Source organism: Semicossyphus pulcher, unplaced genomic scaffold (genome assembly GCF_022749685.1).
Source record: "Semicossyphus pulcher isolate SPU_LCO1_2020_fin unplaced genomic scaffold, fSemPul1.0.p SCAF_3, whole genome shotgun sequence".
In the NCBI taxonomy this organism is placed as follows: Eukaryota; Metazoa; Chordata; class Actinopteri; order Labriformes; family Labridae; genus Semicossyphus; species Semicossyphus pulcher.
The window spans coordinates 9,582,124-9,602,919 of NW_027211704.1; the positions used below are offsets into that span (position 1 = coordinate 9,582,124).

Here is a 20,796-nt window from a genome sequence, read left to right on the forward strand (position 1 = left end):
TGCAGAGGATCAAGGCGGTGGCAGCCCCGGTTCGCGGCGGGGCCAGCTCTCGCCCCGCAGACCACCGTGGCCTCAAGGAGCTCTCCTGCCCCCTGGACCCCAACGGGAACAAGGGCCTACTGATGAAGGCCCCCACCCACACCATCGTAGAAACCATGATGTAAAGGAGTGAGGCGGAGGCTCTCCATGAGATCGCTCTCCTCTCCTCTCCTGTCCTCCGAAATGCTTCTAAAGCTAGCTAGCTTTCTGTCTCTCTGTCTGTCTGGTGGACTGATAAGGGTTTTAAGGAAAAAAAAAATGTTCCCGTTCAAATCTTTTAGGAATACTTTGGAAGTAGTTTGGTGGTTTTCTTATTAGGGTAGCAATCACATTTCAAATCTATTTCTGAATGACTCACTGGCTGTTTTGTTTCCCCCTATTTGTAATATTCTCATGACTACACTTCCTGTCTTGTTTGAAGGCAGATACGCACCTGCCTCTGGTCCAATAGATATCACATAAAAGCAGCTGTTCTAGAAAAAAGAAGGAAGTGGTTTTTAAATCTTGACATCAAACGACCTTTTTGTAGCCACAATATGAAAATAGATTTACTTCTTTGATCACAGACCACCAAAAGCAGCTTTTTTTGGGCCGTTCTTGGAAAATGTACCAGCTGTTTGGACCATGAACCAACCTTTGGGCATGTGCCTGCTCCTGTTCCACTGTGCTTGGCAGAGGCCCACTAAAAAACAAGTAAAAGTAGTTTTTTTTTACCCATGTCTCAGTTAAGGTGCGTGCGGGCCAAAAGGAAAGCAGATATTGTCCTCGTGTTCTCACGCAGCCTCATGCAAATGTCTTGCCCAAGTAAAATTTTTATCAACCAACGCAAATAAGCGAATGAGGACGTTTGCATCTCCTCTCTTGACCGCGTCTATAAACTTTGTCATGCAAAACAATTTGCTTAACTTTGGTCTGAACACACCCTCAGCTGCACTTGGAAATGTTTTATCGAGCAAACTTGACCAAACTTATGGACCCCGGTTTCAAAATGTGGCTGTTGCAGGTACGGTGTCTCAGATCAAAGACACTTCTATTGATAACTACTGCTCTAACATCCAAACTTGACTAATCAAATGTATTGCTGACATAGCCATGATAGCCGACGACCCTTATACAAACCAGGATCCTGGACCTTAAACGCACCTTAGCATGAGTATCCCCACCTTCCATAGCTGTAAACTATGGGTCAAAGAGAGAACGAGCACTGTGTCGGGCACAAAGAGAGAGGTATCTGAAAGGATTTGAATTGTGGAGGTTGAACCCTTGAGTGTGTTGTCTGTGGCGTACTGTACAGTAGTAGCTAATCAGTCTATCTATATCTATCTCTCTATCTATCTTTCTCTGTCCTAGACCAGTTTACAGTACATTAGTGACTGCACTAGGCACTCGGCTTACATTTTTGGATTGGATTTGTTTCATTTTCTACAGAGGAAGTTACATTATTACTAGATTTTCCTCTGTCAATGTTTAGATTTTTTTATTAAGACTATAATGTTATTGGTATTCACTATTGGTGATAATTGCTGTAGTTTTACATAGAAGAAGGAACACTTCTTTCATCTGGTGAAAATACTAAGCTATTATACAAATCATACATTTACAGTGGCAGCCATTGTAGTAATAGACCTCATCATGCATTTGTCCTGCCAACACCTTTGTGTTTGCGTCACACAAACAAACAATGCAACAGTTTTTTCTCAAATACTTTCTCTTGTGGGGGTGTGGGCCAAACATTCAACGAGCAGTTCAATGTACAGTACAAAAAAAAAATGGGAATTCTACAATGGCTCCATCTGTAGGTTTGTAGGCGTTGGGGGTTTATAGCTTTTTTTTCTTCTGTAAATACCAGGGGACAGTATTTAATTTGGACAAATTCAGCCAGACAGGGCACTGTCAATGGTTAAACAACATGTCACCACCTCATTGACTCAGAGCAACCAATGGTTGGGTGGCAATCCCAACTAATCAGCCAGCGTCAGACTGTCCGCTCGTCCGAGTGTCAAACTGCTTTCCACTGTGAAACACGGCAGCTGGCTGCAGACCAATCAGAGCCGATGGATGACAGAGTTTGGTCATGTGTTTTTTAACGGTCGCCATGTTACTTTAGCTCCACTGTAATGAGAGCTAAAGAGGTTTGTTTCACACAAGGGACCTCAATTAATCTATAAATTAGAGCTGCAACGATTAATCGATAGCAAGAAAAATCATCACAAATCTTTTGATAGTATTTGCAGGCTAAAATGTCGAACTTTAGCTGGTTCCAGCTTCTCAAAAATGTGCAGCTTTTTGTCATTTTGTAAATAAATGTTGCAGCGGACCATAAAACACCAGTTGACCCATTAAAAACAGCTTTGTCCAAACTCTGTCAATCATTGGTCTAATGAGAAAATGAACCCTTTGATACATCAACAAACTGTATCTTTAACTCTGGCTGATTTTTGTAATACTACACCACATTCTTCATGATGATAGAGGGCCATAATACTGACCATGTGAACCATCGACAACAGAGCAAAGCAGACTATCTGAGAAGTATGACAACTGTTACCTTCACTTTAACATGTCTGTGTAACAACGGGGTTTCCCATGTGTATGTGTCACCAGCGACCATCCACTCAGGACCTTCTCTGTAGTGCTTTTATCTACTGTAAAGCTGCATTAACCCAGCGTCCAAAAAATTAGACTCATAACTGTGGGTGACAAAGAGCTAAAGTTTAACGGTAGCAATCAAAATTGATGTTTTTGTGCAGCTTGGAAGGCCAACAGATCGGTTCTTTGTCACACTGAATGGAAAATCACACACCTTAACTGCCTAATTTATCCACAATCAGACGCAAAAACACAGAGAGAGTGAGTCAAAGTGATTTTTTATTGCACCTTATTTGTATAATTTGGACTTCATATCAAATGATGAGGCCAAAAAAAGAAAAGAAAGAAACACTGCCATCTTTTTATTCAGGGTCTCATTGGCCTCCTGGTGAAAAAAAAAAATGTGAATGTTGTTTAAACATTTAAAGTTTTGAGCTTTTGGTGCTTCTGTTCTCCCAAAATCAGACATATTAAAAAGGATCAAAACATCAATAAACATGAACCCACATCATATATACTATAACACACCACAACACATGCATCGCAGGAATTAGACCAACAACATCACATCAGAAGTACTTGTGAGACCAGGGCCTCATTGTGTGTTTCGTGTAAGCTCTTTGTCTGTTTATTTCTTTGAATAGAATAAAGTAGTTCATATCATTAAAAGGGATTTGTGAAACCAAATCCACAGCAGACATCTATTTTCATACAGTAACAAACTTTTCCTATATAAGTCGTCTTTGTACAGTTAAGCTCCCATTGCAGACCTCCCATTTTAATACAACGCTTCATTTTAATCGTTAACTTTTGTACAGATCTGGTTCTTGATTCCCCCGGAAGGATGTTTGCACCAAGCTTTAAAAAAAGTGCATTAGTGTTAAGGTTATGGGTGACTATTCTAGGAACTAATATCTGTTAACAGCAAACTTTGAAATTATAAATCTGTCAGCAAAAAGTTAAAAGTATGAACGTAGGCATATTGAAACGTGCAAAGATCCTTTGTGGGGAAACAGGGACCAGAAATAAAAACTAATGCAGTCATTTATCAGATTATTCTGCCTCTCTGTGTATACTCCCAGTATGTACCAGTCCCTCTGCCTTCTTACACTCCCCGTCAGTTAGCCTACGTAACCCTTCCGTTAAGCTAAGCTAACCCGTTTTTTTTTCTCAAAGATAATGAATTTGCAAAAGAATCGATGCATTAGCGATGCACAAGTTTTTACCGCCGAATGTTGAAATGTGAAAGTCACCTGCGGGTGGATGTAAAAGTTTCTGAAGATTTATTTTTTAGGGTGAAAAAAAAAGATGATTAACTTCTTTTTATTTCCGTTGATCTTGTTTTATTGAATTCAGTAGTTTCTTGTCTTATTTTGTTTTTGATCGTTTGTCTGTCACAATGCCTTTTGTATTCCAAATATAGTGTATTTGAACCTCTGTCATTGGAGTAACATGTACAACTATCAATCAAAAAGCAAACAAAAAAAAAAAAGCTACAATTTGTTACGTGCAATACTTTGTAGAATACTTTTATTTTTCATGCTGTTTTTTCAAAGAGGTCGTACTAACCTTTGAAGTCAGACGAAGCCTGTGAATTCTTGAAGAAGAAAAGTTTAATCTTCAGGGTCCAGTTAAATTAAAAGCTGCCACAAAATGCTCCGCAGTGTGGGACGAAACCAAACTAGACCACTATTCCATCGAAGATCTTGTGGTTTGAAATGCACTGAGAATAAAATGATTTGTAAACTTTGTCACATTAAACTAAATTTCTTTGCGAAATGCAGTTTTTGATTTTTGTGACAGACTCTAAGTTGTGACTTTGTGAGGGGGATGAAACACAGTAACACTGCCACTAAGCCCACCATCTTTCTACCTGCGTATGTTTATGTCATTACTGCTGTTTTGCTAAAAAATCAGGCAGCTTTCCAACGGCACGCCAACACCAAAGTTCACCAATTTCAATCAAAAACACATCATCAGCGATGTGTGCAAAATCTTATAAGGCTTGAAAGTCTCATTTTCCTCTGATGGATCAAATATCTTTGAGTCATTTTGGCTGCTTTTGGGAAGCCGGCCCCTTAGCAACAAGAGCAGTAAATCCAATAAAAACCAGATTACACCATATCAAAGTGGGCTTTACTTTGAAACCTTGTATGCAATTTCTACATCCTGCTTTTTCAGACATTTCATTTCAGTCAAACCCTTCAACCTTAGTGCTTTATCAAAGATAGTGAGACACCAAACTCCATCTGCACAGGAACAGATAGCCTGATTTCAGATTCCATGTTGCCTACATCGTGTTCACTGCTGTTATGACAACAGCACCATATCTGCAGGACTCAGAATCTGTGTGTCTGTTTCTGTGACATAGATGCGACATTAGACCAATCAGACGTGATCTTTGGGTTGTGTAGAGGTGACACAAAATCTTTTTCATCATTGACGTCACTCTGTGACTCTGTGTGGCTGCCAAGGAAGATAAACGGGGCTCCATTTCCTGGCAGAATCCTGAATGCAGAGATCCCTCCGTTCTTTTGACAGAAGAAAAAAGTCGTCCTCACTCAGAGAACCAGGGTTATAAAAGTAACCTATCTACAATTTTGCCATTTTCCATTTGGACTCCTAAGAACAATATTCCAACAATTGAAGAGTCTAAAATAAACCTCCTTAAATGACGAGGATCTCAGCGCTGAGGCCTCTGGGAAATGGAGTCCTGCTCGTCCTCTCCTTCCTCTCTCATGTCAGACTCATTCTGATCATGGTCTCCAATGACAATGCCTCTGTCTTTCCTGCATTATACTGTATACCAGCCCTTCCTTTTATGAGAATGTACATGGGAAAATGTTTTTAATTCTTGGTGAAGAAAAAAACATTTTTAAAAAGAATTTGAAAGCTTTTATTTTTTATTTCTATTGCCAACCTGTAAGCTAGAAAAAACGAGAAAAAAATATGTGTTTGAACAGGTTTTACAAAGGTGTAAAACTTTTTTTATTTCTTAATAAAAAATTTGTCTTCAGAAAATGCGTTCTGGATTATTGTTAACATTTTGGAGGTACCGTGCAGTAAATGTATGTAAGTGCACACACACACCGGTCCTTCCATTCAAGTTCAATTTCCCAACTCGAGGGACTTATGTACCTAAATCCCCTCGACAACATAATAAAGTCTAATCCTACAAAGCCTGTAATACAAGATTTAAGGTAGCCCTGCCAACACAGGAGGCTGCATTCCTGCACATTCAAAGCTGCCAGCTCCCTAAAAGATGTGAAAGTAATCAAAAGAAGGGCTCCACGGGACTCACAGTAACAGGCCAGCACTGCAGTGGGTACCATGCATCCAGACTGTAAGCATTAAAGTAAATATTAAAATCTGAAGACAGCATTTCAGCTAGTGAATACTAAATCGCTGCTACTTAGCCGGGTTGCCACTGATGCCCCATACTTTGACTCGGCTCTAAGAGCAGGAACACTCAGCTTTCTAAGTCATTATAGCAGCACTGAGGAATTTATTGCTTCAGTTGACCACATTTACCATCAACCCTGACTAGACATTCATATAAAATGTTAATAAAGTTGATGGTTTCTTCCATCAATGCTCACTGTTATCTTTCTTTGCACTAAAGAACCACAACAATGTTAGCAAAGGTTCTTTTTTAAGAGCTGGCCAATCAGCAGAGTTTAAGTTCTCACTTGTTTTACAGCAATAAAACGCTTATCATTAAAAAAAGCAATCAAAATAATGAGATAATACTTCATACTTCATTTTATGCATCAGAAACTTTTCTCGGTTGCTATAACATGAATCTATTAAATATAAATGTTTTACACACTTTCATAAGAGCTAAAACTCGAGCTTGTTGTTGTGTAAAATCTGCTGTTGCGCAGTGGTTGTCTGAGGAGCTGCAGATGAGCTGCTATGATTGGCTAGGCCCCTTCATGACATGCTGGCTCTGCTTTTTCATCACCTTTGTCTTGATCACCTTTTTTTGTTTGTTGGGAATAATCTGATATGAAAACATGCCAGCTGTTTGGGTGAGTAAGTTCTTATTTTTCTCCAAGTTGAGAGCTCGTGTTTGCTTCATGGTGGCATCACAACCCACGGAAAGAGAGCCGAAACAACCCAACCTATGCTTACCTAACCAAACAGAAATAAACACAGTCACTTACCTAAGCGCTTAACTTCTAAAAACAGGAGGAAAAACAGCACAAACAAACAAACAAATCCTTCCAAAGTAGTCTGCGTGCTCTGAAATAATGGCAGTAAGCGGCTCTGTGAAGCTGCAGGAAGCTGCTCCAGTTTATAGAATATTTTGACCCAAACATTCACAAGAGGGAAATAAAAGGCTCAGACATGCTGGTGATTATTAGGAGCTGGGGACTGAACACAGCTAATTTTCCCACACTGTAAAAGCTGTGGTTACAGGAGCCTTGTTTTTGACGTTGGATGAACTGACTCCATGAAAGTGTTGACTTTTTTAAATAGCTTGTTTGTGCATGACACTAAGTAATCAGTAATCAAGATGGAGGCTCTTTTATGCACAAAGCAAACCCATCGCAGGTCTTTGTTCCTTATTATCTCTTGATTAATAACATTGCAATGATAAGTCCACAAATACCACCATGATTATTGCTTCTGTGTGACGAACGATACCCAGCAGGAACACAGGAGCTTGGTGGCTCATTTAACAATATGACTGTTAATTTTGCAGCTTGTTTCACTGCCGCAGTCTGAGCTTTAAATAACTGGCACTCCAGAGAAAGAAACACAACGCTGACATTTCCATTCTCAGCCCAACAGCTCCAAGAATAGCCTCTTCCTTGCTGCGAATTCTGTTTTCCTCTGTTTTATCCTCATGACAGTTTTTTGGCCTTCAAACAGAGCAAAAAGTGTTTTTAAGATTAGCGTTTCATGGGACTTTCGCCTTTTGTTCTACGGTCAAAAATAGACTTGAACAGGAAATAAAAGAAGGGCAGAAAGTGAGGGATGATGAGAACATCAAATGTTTTGATCCCAGGATGTTGTGGATTCTTGGTACGGGCCCGAGGGACTACTTTTTCCATTTGTTTTGCCGATTTTTCCCCTGTTTACCCCCATTCAGCACATCCAGTCCCCCACTCTGAAGCCCACTTAGTGCTAACTACTGTACAGAGGGCTACGTACGGACATGTGCGGCCTCTTTGACACTAGATTTTGCCATCTTTTTTTACCTGCCATCAGTCGGCTTCAACTCATGTGCCTCATCTTCAAGCCCCAACGGAACCAGCTACTCAAGCCACCTACAAATGTCTAACGCTTCTAATCTAAAGACGTCAAATACCAACTCTTGGACGTATATTAATGAACGTAGCCACCATGAGATATATGAGAAGATGAAATGTATTTGGATATAGCTACATCTCTATCCTGGTTGACAGGTGGCCATGGTGGCGACTTGTCAATCACCCCCCTGAACCCTCCCCTGCATAATTACTTAAATGAACATCATGCTGAATTGAAGAAGACTTGAAACGAGAGATTGAGACCATAAACTCATTAGGAAAATTTTCACTGAGAGAATAAATCAAGAGGACCATTTTTCTCAGATTTCTACGCAATCTGACTTCTCCTTGCAACCAGTGGAGTCGCCCCCTGCAGGCCTTAAGAACGAATGCAGGTTTGAGACACTTCTGCATTTCCTCCTCTTTTGAAACAAAGAAGGTATGTCCACTTTTAAAATACAGTCTACGATCACAGCTGTATTTGTGTCTAACGGCCTGTTCAGGGTCGCCTCTTTCGGTTTCTTTTATGGTTAAAGTAAAGATCAAAATGACTCATACAGTCCAGAGACAGAATATGTTGCTTCTGTATTGGCTTGTTTCTGTGCATGTTAGTTAGTGGGACCCATACTTGTGTGTGAGTTTGTGTGTGTAAGGGTGCACACACCCTTGATGACCTCTGTGCCCTCCTTCTGAATCTTTTCCTGGACTATAATTAACCCAGTTTGCAGTTATTAGTGGTCGTACAGAGGCGTGTTTTTTGGTTTGTTAGAGCAAATTGCTGCATAACACTCGTTATACAATCTTTCAGGTTACAAAGTGTTTCTTAAACGTATAATAAGAAGGATATTCCTAGAAAAATAAAATATAGACTTTTACAAATATAATATAATATAAATCATCACTTATGGGCCTCTATGTTGGTGAGTGTGTGTGCAGACCCTTGTGAGACCCTTCCCTCTGCATCTATTCTGTTGTTTTGCTTTGCACGGGACGTTTTCAGGAGGGGCGCTGTTGTGGTTCCCTGAGCCAATCACAGCGTATAGGTGAGAGTGGGAGTGGTTCAAATTAGCAGCTGGGCCCCATTCAGACCGGCGAACATGGCGAGAGAGCGATGCAGAGTTGGCCTTCTTTCTGTTGGACAGGTAGGTGCCTCAAACCGGGTAGGACAAGCTAACCGGTGGTCATCATGGTAGCACAAAGGTAACCGTGATGCTGTCGGTGTTAGAGAGAGTGAGAGTGAGCTTCTGGTGACTAAGAGCCCGGGAGGACGGGCCCAGTTTGAATGTGTTGTTGACAAAATGCAAAGAAAAATCCTACTTACCTTTACAGTTACATACAGAAAATAGCAGAAATGTTACCGGGTCATTCCTCTTTTCTTTCTATAACTTTAATATCTCTGTAAGGCTGCAGGCTACAGGCGAGACACACAGTAGGCCCAGCTTTGTATTCTGGTGCAGTTCAAAGTACAGATTTATTGTGCCTGCCCCTTAAAATGTAATGACCCCCCTCTTCACAATAATCCTGCCACTGGTCTGAATATGCATAAAAAGTGCATCGGGCGCTTAACTTCTTTTCCACGTGTTACTGCTGTGCTTGTGTGTGCGTGTATTTCATGTGTGCTGTGTGTCTTGGACCAGTTATGTAACAGTAAACACTTGGGGATAATTAAGTCAGCAGACGCAGAATGTACAGTACATGACAGTACACACAAACTGGACCATGTTATTCTGCAGACTGGGAGAGAGAAAGATCACGTGTACACACATTTTCCCACAAAGACAAGAAAATAGAATCAGAGCACTTTTTTCCCCAACATCTGTGCAGTACATGCAAATACATACTTACACATCTCCATGCATACAGGCACACACAGCCTGTTTCCACCAAAACCCTCAGGAACAAGAAGTAATCTTCCTGTGAAATTCAGCAAAAGTTTCTTAAGCATGTTTGTTTTTGCAAGTTTACAGACATTATATGCAGCATAGGATTAAGTGGTAGAAACATGTGATAAGATTTATAACTTGATAGTTTGTGCCCCTTTATTTTGTACTCCAGTGGCTCTTTGTGCCATCATCATGGGCAAAGAACCAAACTTACTGGCCAATTGCGTCACAGCAGCGCGTAGAAGGCTGTCCCATCTCAAAGGCTCCGTTAGATGCAGCCGACAAATCATCCTCCTTTTCCCGGGCCACGAAGGGTCCATTGGTTGCATCCTTCGTGGCCCAATGTATCCCGAGATTCATTGCGCGCTAATTCAAAGAAGATGGCGGACTCTCAAGAGGCTGAGGACTACGTTTTAAATGTAAATGTCTTTGGTTTCAACTCAGTCGAATAGCTAGCGAAACAAATGTTAAGGTTAAGTTCCGTGAAGCTAGTGATGTTAGCTAGTTAGCCAGCCTGTTGCTAGGCGACCGGAGCAGCGCTTTGTGATGCAAGGGTAATAGCGGGAACAGCTGGTGCCGCAAACAGGAAACCCTCCGTAGAACAGTCTTATTTCAGTTCGGCTTTAGCATCTACGCATGCTACGAATGACTCATCCTCTGTAGACCGTGTCCTTCAAAGGATGCAGCCCCTGAATTGAGACACATTTAAAGATGCACCAAATAATGACAGAGGTCAAAAAACATAAAATTAGATGTTTTATTTTTCTTTCTTTTGATCTTTTCTCATGTCCTTCTCGAAAAGAGAAGTATAGCAGTACAGTCTTTATTTCATAGAAAATGAATAAAACAAAACGACAACAACAACAAAGTTATACATTTCATTTTCCCTTTCATCATTTTGTTTTGTATTTTCTCCCACGTTTCGGAAGAGTCGTATTGTCATAGAAAAATACTATTTTACATAGAATAGAACTTTACACAATTTGGAAAAAGAAAAAATACTACACAATATCAACGCATACGTTAACGGCCCAATCCGGAATCGCAACTATATTTGATGCCCATTTTTTAAACTCATCTTTTGAAATTATTTATCGGAAAAATAAAAAGGTTCTAAATGTTACAGGCCTGCATGAATCCAATAACCTTATGTAGAGGGTTCCATGTGACTTACCAGAAATGTGATGAGACGACTGGAAACCTCAACAGATCATAAGACAAATGTTTTGAAATGATGCAACAAGAAAATATTTTCCCTTTGAGTCACAGCCACATTTTACTGGAGGTTCAGTTAAGAAGCTTGATTTCTTGTAAACAATAATGGCAAGGGACTCATAAGGTCAATGTAGTTAGCTCGTTAACGTAAGCATATGTGAGCTAATACCAAGTGAATTTATCCTATATATATGCTAATGATTAGCACACCAAATAACAACTTAAATGTACAGGTAACCAGTAAGCTAATGATTAGCTGACTAGATATTTTAAATAAGAAGTCCACTCTAGTTTTCTGGCAGTAAACGGTTAACTGATCAGGTATTTTGACTCAACACTTGACTGTAGTTTTCTGTGCAGAAAGTATTGGTTAGCTGTTCTGTTAGCTCACTATGATAAGGTCTTGCTATGTAAGGGATAATGCCCAATAATGAGTCCATTATCAGGAATGAATGCACAGCATGAAGGCCAATATTGTTTGCCAAGGTCTGTGTATGACGTTTGGACATGGTTTCTCATTTCAGATACTGATAGTAGCCAATGCATAAAGTCAGAACTGTGAACTGACTATGCAGTGGAACCTCTTAGTAGGTGTCAGAAATTAAAGGACACCCTGCAGCCAATCAGAATCAAGTATTCACCAAAACCATGTTATAATCTAGAATATAAGACTCTGGCTAACTGTAGTAGTTTCCTGGGCAGAAGGCTATTGGTTAGCTAAACAGAGGAGGCTAAGAGTTAGCTGACTAGGTGCTGCAGTTAACTGACAAGATTTGTCAGCTAGTTAACCATTATCTAATCAACAGGCTAAAAGTTAGCTAACCATAATCAGTTGTTAACTATAGTATTCCCCAGGCAGGAAGTTAACAGTTGAACAGCTATGTAGTTTTCTAAATAAATCTGATCAAATGATCAGACCCATTCAAACACAGAAGCAACGGTTAGCTAGCAGGAGCTATCCACGTATCCTCCAACATAATGAATGAATGATTGGCAGTCATTGAAAACTTAAAGAAACACCAACACGTGCTCCATCACCAACAGGAAGTGGTTATAGTTACACACAGTAATGACCTGCTGCCAGAGCTGCCATAAAGAGAAGACAGGATGCAACCGTTTCCGTTTTATCCCATTTTTGCCTGCTAACATAACTTTGAAAATGCTGCTGTATCAGTCCTACGTTTGCACAGTAATTGGGTGAACTGAAGACGTGTAATATGTTACATAAACTGTATAACATTATACAACTGGAAGAAATTCATCAGCAAGACTTTATTTACGTTTCCGGATTGGGCTTAAAACTGACCTTCGACCCAAAAATGCATAGGGAGTATGGATGACCACACATACAAACATACATAAAAATGAACAGAACAGTTAAGAAGGCTTTTCTCAGCATTTTCATCTTTTTTGTTGCTTTACAAAACTTTGTTTTTTTTGGCCACTTGACATTGCGTAAAAAAAACACTCAGACATGTTTGTTCCATTGTACATGAAAATACTTACAGTGCATGGTATTCAACAGTGTGCTTCTTTTTTGTAGTAAGTGCTTGGAGAGAAGTTAATGTCCCTTTTTTGTTATTTATAAAACGTTTCTCCAGAGTTTGGACTGTTTTCAGTCTCAGGAGGGGAAATTTGAACTGACCACATCCCGACTAAAAAAATCTCCACTGTACAATGAAATGTACACCACCTGGCTCTCACGCTCTGTTCCACATCCACGCACAAACACATGCTCATACATGCTCGACATGGAAAAAAACGGACATCCCGGGATACATACATGTAAACGCACGTGTATAGTATACATAGAAACATCGCACACACACACACAGGCTCCTTCTTTCTCACACACACGGCTGTCTCAAAGGGGGCAGCTGGATTCTGTCTGTGTGTTATGTAACAACGTGAGGAAAGAGAGACATACACAGTGAGAGAGAACAGAGGTTGTGATTGTTCCTGACTCATTTTTTTCCCCAACCCTGTAGCGGACAAAGGCTATTCTCTGTTCTCTCTTTTTCACACGTGCATCGCACTCACATGTATTTTTCTGTCATTCTCCGTTTTATGCTTCTGCTCTTACCGTAAAACATTATTTAACTCTCTTTCTTGTGCTTGCCTTTCCAACCCGTATGCATGCTTACTCTCTGTCACACACACTCTGCCCAGTACAGGAGGAGGGGTGCAATAGTGAGTCTCATTTCTGTTAATCCACAGATGATTTGGGCAAAGAGTTTTTTGCAGGAGTAGGAGAAAATCATGAAAACAGGAAGTGGAGGAATCTCTGCTGTTACCAAACAAACCCAAAAAGGAGATGAGTGGAGGTGGGAGGAACAAGAAAAGTCATGAATTGTTAGTTTCAGATTTCTTAAAACCTGTTTTGTTACAATACCTAAAAGTGTCAAAATAGGTGGAGCTATTTCAGGCACAGTGATGAATCTGCAGCTTGGATGTGCGCCAAAGATTAACAGAAGGATTACAAGAGAGAATAATCTTAAAAGTTGCATTAGATTGGAATAGTGTTATTTTCTATCAGATGATGCTGTTGAGAAACCTAAATTAATTCCCTTTTGAATTGATTTTGGTTGGTTCGCTCCAGCTCTAACTTCGCGCCTGTGACTGGCTTTGACTCCAACACAAAAGCAGCCAACACTCATGGGTATTGTAGTTTTAAAAGTGCCACACTGATGGAAAAAAGACTCAGACACAGTTTCACTTTGGGTGCTTTTGAATCTGAAGTCTGTTTGTTTGATCCGAATCAAAGACCAAATAGTTACAATGTTGCATTTTGCCTCGAGTTTGGTTTGTGTTCACACGGCAGCTTTTACCAGCGGACCAAAAGTTTTAGATAACACAATATCACAGCAGTTTGTGGAACAGCAACAAAGTTATTAAGTGTACATGGATCAGTTTAACTTTTTTGTTTAAGTAAGCACTAACTAACTGAAACTTGAATATTTCAACTGTTTAAGTAGAATTTGTGCCGGCCACACATAAACCTTTCTGTGTCAGTCATTACGACTGTACTACGTGGTGGAATTGAGTACGTGCCAGGCTGTCTGTCTCTTTCAACCAGGAGACTGTGGGACCAGGAGCTTGTGTACTTTGTGAAACCAGAAGTCAACATTGACGTAGAATTTAGGCCAAACTCAGATCTTTAGCTGTAAGTAGGTTGGTAACAGACCATAGAAAAGAGCCTGTGGTTTAGGTTGATGTGTCATGGATAGAAGGAAGTTATACCACATAACTTATGTTGTCAAAACAACTAAACTGCAGATTGTTGGTGTAGGCTCAAATTAAACGAGTACAAGCAGTGTAAAGCATCAAACCAACACAATGTAAATCACAACTTGTTAATGTAAACTCTCGTTTCTTCTAAGACGCTGTTTTTGCTCGAGTTGCGCTCATTCAAAACTTCTCCTAACTATCGACACAGCCTGCGCGGGTGAATTTTAAACCACGCCAGTGGAAATGACTCATGGTGCCTCTATAACGCGTTTGTCTGTTTACTGTAAAGAAAAACGTTGTTGGATAAACTTTGCCAGATAAATAATGTTCCTATTAGCCTTTCTTCTATCATTTTCATTAAAACCTGCCCGCTTTAGCTCTGTTTGTCCACGAAGAAAACTGCTTCATTCATGTTAAGCGTCTTGTTTGTTTTTGGTAATTAAACTAATGTCTCAAGCTGAATGTGGAAATGAATTTCCGCGTGTACACACAGCACCACCAATGGCATAAATAGTTATTATTTGCAATTACGCTGAAGCCAAGTCATGACTCTCGATATTTAAATCGCATTGTTGAGACTTTATGAGCAAGCAATGAGCTGAGGTGAGATGAATCCAGCACTCACAGACAACCAAAGTGAAATAAACAAATGGAACAGGACGATGTTCTTCTGTTGGCAAAAGCAATTAACTTCCGTCCCTTCTTTCTCTACCCTTCTATGATTGAAGTAAACAAAACCAATTTGGCAGTTGTGATGACATCATTGTCTTCATCTTGGTATGATTGCACTAATTTAGATTTGTATAATGTTACAGTGCTGACCGTTTGATGTGCAGAGATTTCCAGTGTAGAAACCTTGACCCGACAGATGGGAAAGAGCTCTTGCACAGGAGCAGCAGGATCTGAGCCGACTCGTAGCAGCAGTATGGACTTCTATGATGGCTACTTCAGTATAAACCACAGTCAGATACTTTATAAACTGTTGGCTCAAGCTTCTACTGAGTCTTATTAAAATTTAAATCTGCAATATGAGCGAGGCAGCCTCTCAGTACAGTTTGACTTCCTAGAACCACTCACAGTATTATGTAATAAGGCAGATCCCTCCGGTACATCAGCACTAGTAATCTCTATAAACCTGTGGCCTGGCATTAAATACAGCTGAAATGACCTCACCTCAAATTGCAGGTTTTCATCCATTTGTTTTCAGTACAAATAAGATTTGAAGAGTCAGAATTAGTTGAAATGGAGGGTTAAAGTGCCAAGTAAGTGGTTGTTTATGTTGGAACAACACAGTGAGGACTCTGAGCCAGCTTCAGGAGAGGGTCTCTGGTGGGTTTTCTGAAATAACACTATGGCAGAAGTTCAACCCAGTGTGAATGGGAGGGGGCGACCTCATTAGCATGCAAGTGTTGTGTAGCAGTCTCTGTATTTAAGTAGAATTATTGCAGGCCGACCGTGTGTATGAGTGTAAATGTAGCTTCATCACCAGTTTGTCTCCTGCCTGAGTGTGACAGATTGAATGCATGTATGTCCATGTCAAGAGACCAAACAGCCTGTTCTTCAGTGTGTGTGTGTGTGTGTGTGTGTGTGTTACAGATCTGACAGGTGGTCCAAAGTGTTGTTATTGTCCTCTAAGTCATCGTCGTCGTTGGCCATTGGGTTTCGGCTGATGACCAGCTCCAGTCTGTCCCCTGCCTCTGTGATCAGAGGAACCGCCAGGCAGCAGTCAAAGTCCCTCGTTCTCACGTGGTTCACCTGGACAGAGACAGAGAGCACAGGTAATAGCTGATCTGCTAAATGACACGGCTGTTTGGTTGATCAGCTCGCTAACAAAAAACCCCGAGAGAGGAATAGATCTCTTACCTGCAGGATCCTGTCGTAGGGTCTGAGCCCAGATCGGTCAGCGGGCCCGTCAGGTCTGATCATGTTGACGTAGACTCCTTTCTCCAAGAAGCCGTCCGACACGCTGAAGCCAAAGTCGTCGTTCTCCGGGTCCTTTATCACGGTTACCTTCAGGAGACGACACGATGACGAATCTTAACTTTGGTTGAACATCATTAAAACTTTTTGGAAACATAGCAAGACTTTCATCCATTTTTTAAAACACGGACTCTGCGGCAATAAGAGCTTCTGAGGTTTCTGTATAGTTTCCTTTTCATCTATCAGGAGGGAGAAGGGGAATGGCATTAACTAAATTCAAAATCCTTAAAGCTTTATGTTACAAGATGGTTTTACCCATGCTGCATACTTACTTATACTACTGATTGAAAACAGGACAAATACTTGAGAGAACACTTCTTCAAATGACCAGCGCTCAACAGAGTATCATTACAGGACAAATACAACATGAGCATTGTTTTTGTTAATGCAGCCCAGATGTTTCACTACGACCTGTGGCTTGGCAAAAAACCCTGAACAGGCAGTATTACATTATAAATGAATAATGTATGATCTTTAATGAGGCACCATTTAGAGGCTGTAACATTTTGGATGATGGCCAATAAACCAATCAGACTTTAATGTTTTTCTCCCGTGGGTTAAAAAAATGTATTTTCTGTCCCGGCCCTAGGCTGTTCACGTTTAAGCAGACCCTTGTATGACGTCAGTGTTGTAAACCGACAAGGGATGTTAGGACATGTAGCCCCCAGCATACCAGTAGCCCAAGGGGGGATTGGCCATTATACTGTACAGTCTATACTTTATTACATAATACACAGCACTGTTAAAACTCAATGTCTTTTCAAACTGTTAAGAAACAAAAGTGTACTGTATGGTGCTCTCACTTTCCTTAATCCTTGCATCCTAAATACTCCAGAACAAAAGCAGTGACAGATTCTTCAGACTGGGTTGAACTCACTTTGTGCAGCTCCAAAGGCGTCGGGGACAGAATCCCCTGCATCTCCTCTTTGATCCGCCGAGACTCCCACGTCCTCTCCGATACTCTCAGTGAGGCCTTGGGCTTGGGATCGTGGTGCATCAGAGGGGATTGGTTATCTGGATGCATGTGGGCCCCCTGGTGCAGGTGGGCCTCGTGGTTGAAAAGGGCCTCCTGGTGTAGGTGGATGTCTGGGGGAATGGGTGGTTTAAGAATTGCATTAATACAGTAGTTGATTTTTTTTAGCTAATTTTCCCTTGACTAGAAAGATTTTGTTTTATATTTAAGATTTTTTTTAGTCCTATATTCTGTGCCTGAAGAGACACTGTGGTTCTTTCAGTAATGCCTCAGAAGTACCTTGGTGAAGTTGGGCCTCTTCATGCAGGTGGGCCTCCTCATGCAGGTGGGCGCCCTGGTGGAGGTGTGCATTCTGGTGCAGCAGGCTGGCCTGGTGCAGGAGAGAATTTCTCCGCAGCGGGCTCATCCTGCTGTGGCTCAAGATTGGCTCAGGCGGAGGCTTGTTGACACCGTCTACACCCAGACTGATGGCTGTCCCCGTCATGATGGATGCCTGCACGAACCAAAACAGACCAATATACTTCAGCTAATGCGAACATCACAGTCGATGTATCTGTCTAAATATATCAGTATAGGGCATATGTGCCTATTCCTGCCTGTGTGGGTTGTTTTGTGGTTAAACCATCCAATTGTGATTACCGATGGTTCAAAAGACAATGTAGCCTAAATCAGGTGTTTCATGAGGGTACATAAGGCTGGATTTAGAGCTGTGCCTTAACCAAGCCAATGGGTCCAAGTGGGGCCCAACTGGGTCCACACTGGCCGATCGTGACCCATCTTGGAAACCCAGTTTGGGCCCAGCCAATTTTGCTCTGAATCTTCATGGCGACCCCACATCGGTAGGCCAAGATTGGATGGCCTTGATGGGCTGCATGATGTATGAAGGTTGCCCACTTAAGACCCATCTAGTACCCATATTTGTTATCTTTAATGGATGCCTAAACTTCCAGCCTTTTTGTTCTAGGTGCCCCATGAGGGAATCCAACCCAGTTGGAGCTGTGTTGGATGGGGAAGGGGTTTCAGCACCTACTAATGCTAACATGCCACCATAACCAACAGTTCATTTGTTTGGTGTTAAAGTTAAGTTTAAGTTCAAGGTTGATGCTAAGATGCTAACGGACCTCTATCTCTCTGAGAAGTTCTGATTGGCCGCAGGTCTCCAGGTCCTCAAGCGCCTGACACCAGAAGCTGTCGTCTGGATCCAAGAGAATCCCATCTGGTTGTTGGCCAATAAATCTGTGAAACACACACACAAACCAACAAAAGACATGCCTCTGCCTCTTGGTCATGACTTATATATATATGTATTCTGGACTTTTCCTTCATAACACGAACTTTTCTTTACTCTAAAACAGCACAGTAGTAATCAATGGTCGCTGTGGTGTAAATGTGCTCTTTTATCTGTGTGAGCAATGAGGCAGCATCATCAACAAAGCCTAGGAAAGCCCTGAGTAGTGTGAGTAAAGGACCAGCCTATTGGTTTTGCTTAAATCCAACATGAGTAATCTTTTAACACTGGATGTCCTTCACTGACAAGATTAATTCACTTTCACCGTGCAGCTGCATTTTTTCTCACCATCCTTCCTCTTTATCTCTCCGCCCCCATTAGTGTTATATAACCCCAGTGAGTGTTGCTATCCTCACAAGGCTTAACCTCCTGACTCATCACAGACACACACACACACACATATACACTGTCAGTCTCACTGGCATCATGACTCAACCTCTACACTCAAATTTCCACCTCAACATAAACTGTTGTGGCACAAGGAACCACCAAATGTAGTCATCTGATTTAGAGGTAATCCACCTGTTTATATAAGGTAGAAAGCACAATTATGAAGACATAGAATCAGTCATTTAAAGTGCAAGAAAATCGCTTTACGCATGGCCTCTTGTGTCCTGATCGGCAGGCCGGCACGGCAGCTACTTGTCAATCACAAGTAGCCCCGCCCTAAATCCTCCCCCGCTTTATGGTCTATGTGACTCTAAATGGGAGCGTAATTGACTAAATCAGAGGTTCTCAACTGGTGGGTTGGGACCCAAAAGTGGGTAGCAAGGCTGTTTTTTGTGGGTCGTGGATGTTTGCTTGGAGCCCTAATGTAGTTGCATTCATGTTGCACTTTGAGTTTATTCTTTTGAAAAATGGCTGTTAAGTAAAGAAACTGTGAGGGAATATTTTCCTCGTATGCACTGGCTCCTGCTGGTCATTTTGCTTGACTATTATGCTGTCGTGTTTTTTGATGTTGACATATGGTTTTGTTCCGTCTCAGCTCCAAAATGCCCCATTTTTCTTCTTACATATTTGTAAAACTGAGATGCTTTGTCCAATTCTTGTTTTACATTCCAAGGTAGAAATCCTATTCCTCATTCCAAAGTGGAATGGTGTGGCACATTTTCAAAATAAATGGAAACCAAACACACAAAGTTTTACAGCACATCTTGAAAAATATCTTTGAAGATATTCTAAAAACTAAATTTGGATTTAGAAAGATTCAGTGAAGTTAATCAAGTTCTGTCTTACCCCGGTGGTTTGTCCCAGTCGTCTTCACTAAAGCCTCCGTCACTGAAGGGGTAGTTCTTCCTGCGTCCAGGAGGAGGCGTGGTGCTGCGCTGCTGTTTGGCACTGCGCCACTCATGTGGGTGGAGGGCGATCCCAGCTGCCTGGTGACTGTACGTACCTGCAGGAGGACGAGACACGAGATAAAAGTGCTCTTTGGGGATCGCAGCTGGAGAACCATTTTTTATAAGAGTTAATCTAAATGCGTTTTGCTGCTCATTCCCTCGCTACAAGTGTTAATCCAAAGCTCACCCTGGCTGCCATAGCCGGCGTCCATCCCTGAGCCGTCCCATGACTCCATGGCAGAGTCCACGCTGGGGATGGTCGTGGAGTAAAGCTCTGACAGCTTATTCGTCTGTTGGCTGTCCGTCAGATCGTCCTCCTCAGTGTCACTGATCTCATTCTCTGTTGTGTCTTCTGCTTCTGCTGCCTTCCTCTCCTCTAAATCTAAGACAGAAAAAGTTGGCAATCAGGCTTGTCTAATAAAATGAGTATCAAATGGAAAAGTAATCAGGAGTCAATGAGCCTGTGGTCAGACAAGATTGAGTTTCTTTGGATTGCCAGCTTGGATATCAAGTCACTACGAGAGACAAACAGTAAAAAATACTGTATCAACAAATCTTTGAGTTTCAAATTTCCAACACTCCCTTGAACCTGCCATTTTATCTGACGTGAAAAAAACATCAAAAACATATTCATAAGACTTGCAAAGCTTTCATTCTTACTGTCGAGCTGTTTTTTGATCTTGAGGGTGACCGTCTCTCCGGCCATCTGCAGCAGGTGTATCGCTTCACTCAGGGGTTTGCCTTTTAAACTGACGCTGTTGATAGCCAGGATCCGATCACCTACATGAATAGCTCCTGTCCTGAACACACAGGAAACATACATATTCACACACACAGGCTCACTAAAAAAATATACAATTCAGAATCATGCACACGAAGGAAAATCTACTATGAGACCAAGGATAAAACAAATTCTTATTTCTTTGACTGAATTGTGTCATGTCATCCTCAACATTTTAATGGCAGATTTTCTGCCAAATGTTTTGACACCATTAAAACAAGACCA

At 41.3% G+C, this 20,796-nt stretch overlaps 2 protein-coding genes across 2 annotated transcripts in view; one reads left to right on the forward strand and one right to left on the reverse strand.

The window, feature by feature from the left end:
• Window positions 1-4,407, forward strand: part of LOC138605438 (sodium- and chloride-dependent taurine transporter-like) — a 31,623-nt gene extending 27,216 nt beyond the window's left edge. Inside the window, exon 15 of the mRNA XM_069677692.1 lies at window positions 6-4,407. Within this exon, the coding sequence (XP_069533793.1) occupies window positions 6-164 (159 nt within the window). The 3' untranslated portion in view covers window positions 165-4,407. The remainder of the gene's footprint in view (window positions 1-5) is intronic.
• Window positions 4,408-15,792: 11,385 nt separating this feature from the next.
• grip2b (glutamate receptor interacting protein 2b) overlaps window positions 15,793-20,796 on the reverse strand; it is a 290,436-nt gene continuing 285,432 nt past the window's right edge. The window contains exons 17-25 of the mRNA XM_069678196.1: window positions 20,417-20,590; window positions 20,252-20,275; window positions 19,978-20,117; window positions 19,690-19,846; window positions 18,287-18,401; window positions 17,445-17,658; window positions 17,070-17,278; window positions 16,076-16,222; window positions 15,793-15,967 (exon numbers count right to left, since the gene is read on the reverse strand). Of these exons, the coding sequence (XP_069534297.1) occupies window positions 15,803-15,967; window positions 16,076-16,222; window positions 17,070-17,278; window positions 17,445-17,658; window positions 18,287-18,401; window positions 19,690-19,846; window positions 19,978-20,117; window positions 20,252-20,275; window positions 20,417-20,590 (1,345 nt within the window). The 3' untranslated portion in view covers window positions 15,793-15,802. The remainder of the gene's footprint in view (window positions 15,968-16,075; window positions 16,223-17,069; window positions 17,279-17,444; window positions 17,659-18,286; window positions 18,402-19,689; window positions 19,847-19,977; window positions 20,118-20,251; window positions 20,276-20,416; window positions 20,591-20,796) is intronic.